Here is a 7,700-nt window from a genome sequence, read left to right as displayed (position 1 = left end):
CCCTTCAAATAGCGCTCCTGCGGCTACTCCCGCCTCCAGAGCGAAGCTGGGTTCCCGAGGAGTGCAGGTGCTTTTCAACCGGGGAAGTGAAAGCTATAAATGGGACTCTTGGGGTTGATAGTAAATTCATGGCTCCTCGTTGTGATGAAGACCCAGCATGACATATACCGGTGAAACCCATCACTTTCCGAGTGACAAAGAAATCCGGTACTTTGTTCTGGAATATCAGAGAATGTAGAGAAAGAGGGTTTGGGGGTGTCTTTGTGGGGTGTTTGTTAGTTTTCTTAGGGAAACCATATATACTTCAACGTATCTGAGGGTATTTAGGATATTAGGTATTTAGGATTTATTCAGAAGGTGAAGCGTCTGCCTTCGGCTCAGGTCATGATCTCAAGGTCCTGGGATGCAGCCCCACGTCCTTCCGGCTCTCTGCTCGGGGGGGAGTCTGCCTCTCCCTCTGTGCTCGTGCGTGCTCGCTCTCAAATAAATAAATAAATATTTAAAAAAAGAGAATGTAATGCGCCACAGTTCTGGAAACTAGAAGTCCAAAATCAAAGTGTTGGCAGGGTTGGTTCCTTCGGGGCTGTGAGGGCCATATCTGCTCCAGACCCGAGATCACCACCGGAGCCAAAATCAAGAGTCGGATGCTCACCGACTGAGCGCCCCCCCTCCCCCCCGGTGCCCTCCAGGTTTTCCCTTGAGATGAGGAAACCTGTCGAATTAAACTAGGGCTCACTCTAATGACCTCACTTTACCTTAATGACCTGCCTGAAGACTCGGTCTCCAAACACAGTCACCTTCAGAGGGGTCGGATGTTAGTTCTCGCACATGCGAACCTGGGGTGGGATACAGTTCAGCCGGTCACAGGGGAGGAGCACCATCTATAAGCCAAATAAACTGGTTTTCTGAATCCACATGCTGTGTCGCTGTGTTTCCTGCTGGAAACTGGAAGAAAGCTGCAGGGGTCTCTGGAGAGAGCTGCTGCAGGGCCTGACCCTTGCTCCGAAGCTCCGAAAACGCACTTGGAGCTTCTATACTTGGTGACATCCTTGGTGGCCCCATACACAGGGAGCCTGGCCAGCTCATCCGCCCCTCAAAGGCTGAAGTGGCAGAACAGCTCTCGTAAGTCAAGCGCCCGGTGAGAGCCTGCACTAAAGGAGGTGCCATCCGTAAAAGCACTCATCTCTCCTAAAATATTCCAAAGTTTGACTGCCTGTAACCTATACAACCCAATCCGGGTTCCCTGACTTCCCCAATGGGCGCTGGCACCTCCTCCCAGTTCACCCCCGCCCCCACCTGCATCGACATCTAGCATGCTCTCAAATGCCACGGCCCCTGGGTGTAGGAGGCTTTTGTTCCGTTTATCTTCACTTTTATCGGAAAAGGTGTGTATAGTTAGGGTGCTCCCTACAAATAGAATTAATAAGATATTTAGATATATCGTTTTTATTAATCCTTTTATTAGTAAGATATCTGTATTACGTATATGTAATTATATATATAATGCACTCTGAGTCTGAAGGCCTGGGAATGAGGAGCATCAAGGAGAGGAGGGACGCCCTAACTCATCAGCCAGACAGAAGGGCTCCTTCCTCCACCTTTTGTTCTATCCCGGCCCTCAGCGGCCTGGGTGACACCCACCCACATTGGGGCGAGCCATGGGCTGTACTGAGTCCATCCATTCACAAGTGAATCTCAGCCAGAAACACCTCACTGACACACCCCGATTCGTGGGTAAGCCCGGTGCCCTACACGGCAGTCAAGCCAATGCACAAAAGTCACCAACACCAGGTGCTGTTTGCGCTTCCTTCTTCTTCTAGGTGCCCCCGTGTCCCCTGAGTTTCCCTATGGTGAGCAGAATTAGGAGCTGTGCGCTCCGATCAAGCCCATCCCACCCACCTCGGGCCCTGTGCAAACACCAGCCTTCTGCTATGAAGCACCTGGGAGGGTCACAGCCCAGCGACATGGGGCCGTGAAGAGATGGAGACAACCAGAGGGGCACGCTCCACCTGCCCACGGCCTAGCACCGCCCCCGCAGCATCCTGCCAGGGGGTCACAGCAGGGAGGGCCGAAGAGCCGCTCCATCGGAGATGGGGTTCTTCGGGAAGCCCAAAGACAGCAGGGCACACAACGAGGACCCTAGGGGTATCAGGAGCTTCTGGGGCCTGGAGCTACCGTACACGCTAAACACAGCCCAGCCCCACACCCCGAGCAGCACAGATCCTCCCCCTCAAAGCTGACTCGCTCGAGTTCTCATCACCCAGCATGAGCTTCACGTCTGGCTTCCCACCAGAAATTACCAGACATGCCCACAGGCAAGGAAAACTCCGTCTGAGGAGATAAACAGCCGTCAGGACCAGACGCAGGCTGATACAGGTGTTGGAATTAGCAGATTTAAAACAGCTGTGATATTATGCTAAGGGCTCCAGGGGACAGAGTAGACAGACGCGCATGTACGCAGAGGGACGGAAACGTCAAGAGAGACGTGGTCAGAATCACCGAGGCAAAAGCAAAGGCCGCCTCTGACGGGCTCAGCCAGCCGGCTGTGGCCGAGGGGAGAATCGGAGAGCCTGAAGAAAGGCCGGTAGACACCTCCCAAACTGAAATGCAGAAAGAAAATGGAGTAATATTATTTTATTTTAAAAACCCACAGTAGCCAAGGACTATGTGACAATCACCAAAGGAGTAATATATGCAATTGGGGGGAGCCTGGGTGGCTCAGTGGGTGAAGTTTCCTACTCTTGCTTTCGACTCAGGTCATGATCCCAGTGTCGTGAGATCGAGCCTCATGTTGGACTCCACACTCAGCGTGCTGTCTGCTTGAGATTCTGTCTCTCCTTCTGCTTGCCGCAGCCTCCCACCCCCACTCACATGCTCTCTAAATAAATAAATAAACAAATAAAATATTTTTAAGAATAAAAATTCAAGGGCGCCTGGGTGGCTCAGTTGGTTAAGCGACTGCCTTCGGCTCAGGTCATGATCCTGGAGTCCCGGGATCGAGTCCCGCATCGGGCTCCCTGCTCGGCAGGGGGTCTGCTTCTCCCTCTGACCCTCCTCCCTCTCCTGCTCTCTCTCTCATTCTCTCTCTCTCAAATAAATAAAAAATTTAAAAAAGAATTATAAAAAAAAGAATTATAAAAAAAGAATAAAAATTCAAATAAATAAAAAGCAAAGTGGACTTAGATTGGTCATAAATGTATATTTCAAACTCTAGGCCAATAACGTAAAAAGAAGTTTATGTAGAAGTATAACCGATATGCTAAGGAGAGGACAGCAGATGGGATCCTCACGGTACAGGGATCCCTAAATGTCCTTCATGCCCACAGCCACTTCCAAATGACAGTAGTGACAAGTCCTTCCCTGGTAGAACTTTGCATTTACTGCAGTAATAAGATGCACATTTATACACGTACAACTGTATGTATAGTATACAGATAACTACATGACAAATTAATTTTGTATACATTTTGACAATTTATTTCAGCATCACCGATTTCCTTTGCAGTTCTAAAAAATGTCATGCATTTAAAAACATTCTGAGACATTCCATTGCATGCATTTTTAAATGTTTTAAAATATTCTGAGCTTCACCAAACTGCCAGAGGGATTCCTGAGGCCAAAAACAGAAAAAGAATTAAATTCTTGCCACCTATTCACCGAAACAGAAAACAAGACTTCCTAAAAAGGAAAAAGTTACAAAGCGTTAGCAGGACATGGATTGAACCCCGTGGCAGAATTCCTTCCTATTGTGGAGGCCGAGGGGAATCACCGCGGTGGAGACAACCCCAAGCAGAGCCTCTTATGAAATGGGTCTAAACAGGGATCACACCTGTTATGGGAACCCCGTCATGGCTGGAGAACCAGGCCCAGTCTGCAGTTTTGGAGGCACACTGGTGCCTCACGGGTCCTCCAAACCCTCCACAGTGGGTGACGGTGGGTGACTCGGGTACACCCCGGGCCCCTGGCACCGAATGCCATCACCTCACGGGGTTCTGGGCAACGTGAATTCAATGCTCACTGTGCTCAGGGCCCAGAGAATGGGAGGGCAGGACCTGTAGATGCTCAGCAGGAATTTCCCATAAAGGGGGCCAGAGGAACAGGATGTCAGTTGGGGGGTATCGGAAGGGTCCTCCCAGCACCTGGAAGCCTGAGCGTCTGCTGTAGTTGTCAGCTCTGGGGGAGCCTTCATGCACTGTTTATCCAGGACCACCTGCCCCTGGAAGGACCCCACTCCACCTGTAGAGTGAGCTCCTGGAAGTCCCGATAGCTCCCATATGACCCCACAGAAATGTCGCACAAGGTCAACCACCTGTGACCTCAAATCCCAAAGGACCTACAACAAAGTGCTGCACACAAGCCCGTATTTCCCGAGTTGCACCTGCAAACACCATGAGTGGTGAGAGCAAGGAAAGAATGTTCTAGCTCAGGGAGGGATTCCCTCAGACTCAGGATGGATAATGAGCAGCTGGAGTGGGGTCACCAAAGGCGACGGTCAAGAAAGAATTCTTGAGACGTCTTTGGTGGACAAAGGTGTTTATCTTAAAGCACAGGGACAAGACCCGTGGGCAGAAAGAGCGGCAGGGGTGGCCGATGACATACTTTTCAGTGTGTGGAGGGAGGGTAGAGATAATGTACGTTTCTAAGGAAGTTCTGTAGGCTGAAAGTGAGGTCTACAGGACCCCGGAGATCTCGCTATTGTCAAGAGAAAGTTGTTTCTAGTCCGAAATGAAATGTCAACATTAGGGCATCCGCGAGTTCCTGGAGAGTTGTAGGTCACGCTCTGGCCCGCTCAGGGATTTATCAGTGGGCTGCAAGCTGTAAGGGGATTTCCTTATAGCGGGTTTTCTCTTGCCTTTGTTCTCCTCATTACAGTGATTGGCACCAAATGTATGCACAGAGCACACACAACCTGATCTATAAAGTGCACGTGTCCTAGACAAGCCAGAACCTCGGGGGGAATGTTTGCCTCTGAAGCTGTCCTCAGAGAGATGATCTCTCTCCTCTTGGGGAGTTTTCTTTTTTTTTGGGGGGGGGCGGAATTTTCTTAGGGGATGATTTCCGCCTGGGCCTTGGCGCCTCTGAGTAGGAACCACAGGAAACTCAGTTCCTGAGATCATGAAAACTGTCAACCGAACCACCTAAAAAGAGGTTTTATGTGTGATAAAGAAATTCTCAGCATTTCAAGGGTGTGGGCCCTGCTTCTGGGCTCCCAGGGAAGCTATACATTGGTCAAGGTCAAATGACTCAAAGCATGGGCTCTCTTTCAGGACATCTGACTGCGTCAGATGCACACCCTATAGGCCAGGCAACCTCGGGGCGGTCCCTCGGTTCTTCTCTCTGGTGCCTAGACAATCTGACCCGACTCGGGGACGACGGCAGAGATTCTGTGTGACAATCATGACCAACTAAAAAAAGTCCAGATTTAGTAAGGAGAGACTTTTATCTGAAAGGACTATTATGAGGGAGGGAGAGGACTATTGCAACAGGGCAGGAAAAGTCTTTACTCATCTTAGGCCTCAGTAGGGGCTCTTAAAAAAAAAAAACCAGATTAACAAGAGAAAAGCATTTAAGTTATTTTTCTTAAGATTTTATTTATTTTAGAGAGCGAGCAACTGTGGGGGTGGGGGAAGGGCAGAGGGAGAGGGAGAATCTCAAGCAGACCCCACGCTGAGGATGGAGCCCCATGTGGGGCTCCATCCCATGACCCCGAGACCGTGACCTGAGCCGAAATCAAGAGTCTGATACTTAGCCAACCAAGCCACCCAGGTGCCCCAAGCATTTTAAGTTTTATTATGACACAGGAACCTTCACGAGGAAATGAAGACCCACAGAAGGGGCAAAACCTAAATGCTCTCACACTGGGTTAAACAAAGAGAGGCAACTGTGGGAAAGCGAATAAGATACCCGGGAGCCCTAAGGAAGACCAGAGTTCTGTCAACAAGGTCTGTGTGTGCAGAGTCCTCTCTGGTCTTCACTTCCCCTCCATGATGACAAAAGTGTTTCTTCTCTCCAGCTGTAGACCTGTCACCTTTCACATGGGAATCTTAGCTCTGTTTTTGGGAAGAAAACGAGGGCTTTGAGCTCTCCCCTTGCATTGCTTGCATTTCCAAGTGCCTTTAGCTCAAAATAACCCTTGCGTGGACCTTGCACGTTTTGGGATGGCAATTTGGCCCACCCGTGGGCTGTAATCTTGGGGTCCGCAAGTGCCTCAAGGGTCGGGCAATGCGGGCTCTTCTCTCACAGGGAGGAGGGCACAGACTAGAAGCAGCGAGTGCTGCAGGGGGACGACAGGGCTGGGGGGCTAGGCCCCCGGAGGGGCCAGAGGTCAGCACCTGGGGAAGCACGGCCACTGAACCCAATCTGGGCGCAGCAGCACCTTGTTGGGGTCGTTGGGGTCCAGCTGTGGGGACGGGCAGCGCACTAATCACCCCTGAGGGAAGGATGCGGACGCGGAGGGTCTGTGCCCAGCCCTGAAAGACCTGGGCCTTTCACCGCCGGCTGGGAAAATTCAGCACCGTCACCACGGAAAGGCCGAATGCAGAATGCACCTTCTAGAAGGTTCTTCCCGCCGCCCCCCCGCCCCCCGAGCGTTGGCGAGCCAGGGGGAGTGCTGCTGAGGGAGAAAGGAGGGAGCCGCGTGGGGAGAGGCGACGCCCGCGGCCAGGTGGCCCGACCCTGCCCCGCTGCTGCGAGCGCGGGAACTAACTCGTCCGACCCGCGCGAGATCCCGACAGGACTGGCTGTCACGCGGGCGCGGGGCGCAGATAAGGGGCAGGCGGCCGGGCGGAGCGTGCAGCGGGCCAATCACAGCGCAGCTCGCCATCGCGCCACCCGGCGGCCGGCCAATGGGGAGGCCGCAGCCTCTATAAAAGCAGGCACTGCCCGAGGCGCCGGCCGTAGGCGACCGGCAGCGGAGACGGCTCCAGCTCTTCAGCGACGCCGGAGCCATGGCCCGCACGAAGCAGACGGCGCGGAAGTCCACGGGCGGCAAGGCGCCGCGCAAGCAGCTGGCCACTAAGGTGGCCCGCAAGAGCGCGCCGGCCACCGGCGGCGTCAAGAAGCCGCACCGCTACCGGCCCGGCACGGTGGCCCTGCGCGAGATCCGGCGCTACCAGAAGTCCACCGAGCTGCTGATCCGCAAGCTGCCGTTCCAGCGGCTGGTGCGCGAGATCGCGCAGGACTTCAAGACCGACCTGCGCTTCCAGAGCTCGGCTGTCATGGCCCTGCAGGAGGCGTGCGAGGCCTACCTGGTGGGGCTCTTCGAGGACACCAACCTGTGCGCCATCCACGCCAAGCGCGTCACCATCATGCCCAAGGACATGCAGCTGGCGCGCCGCATCCGCGGGGAGAGGGCGTAAGCCCCGCGCACGTGCGCAGGCTGCCCCCCCAGAGCCATAGCGCTCGCCCCAAAGGCTCTTTTCAGAGCCACCACCTAGCCACAAAGGATGCTGTGCAACCCGGGCTTACTCCCGACTAGTCCGTGTTCCCTCGGCCTCTGGTCGGGGGGTTGTGGTAGGTGCGATTCCCCCCGGGACTGTGGACCCGCCCCCAGGAGGGTACTTGGACCTCCCAAGCTACCGAACGATGGTCGGCCCGCGTGTCCGCGCTTGGAGACCAGCCTCCCAGCCCTGCAAAGTGGGATGCAGGGGGGTGAGCGGTAGGAGCCCCACTTACGGGGAACCCCTATAGCGGGGTGGTGA

The 7,700-nt window shown here is 53.6% G+C and overlaps 1 protein-coding gene across 1 annotated transcript; it reads left to right on the top strand.

The window, feature by feature from the left end:
- Positions 1-6,874: 6,874 nt before the first annotated feature.
- On the top strand, positions 6,875-7,360 carry LOC145720084 (histone H3.1). The gene has a single exon (XM_081811741.1). It carries the CDS (start codon positions 6,948-6,950, stop codon positions 7,356-7,358), a length of 411 nt encoding a protein of 136 aa, XP_081667867.1. The 5' UTR covers positions 6,875-6,947; the 3' UTR covers positions 7,359-7,360.
- The last annotated feature ends 340 nt before the right edge of the window (positions 7,361-7,700 follow it).

The sequence above is a fragment of the Leptonychotes weddellii genome, unplaced genomic scaffold (assembly GCF_054177405.1).
Source record: "Leptonychotes weddellii isolate Sample4059 unplaced genomic scaffold, ASM5417740v2 HiC_scaffold_9920, whole genome shotgun sequence".
NCBI classification, from domain to species: domain Eukaryota; kingdom Metazoa; phylum Chordata; class Mammalia; order Carnivora; family Phocidae; genus Leptonychotes; species Leptonychotes weddellii.
Note: the sequence above shows the minus strand (reverse complement) of the source record. Positions and strands in the feature narration are given on the sequence as shown.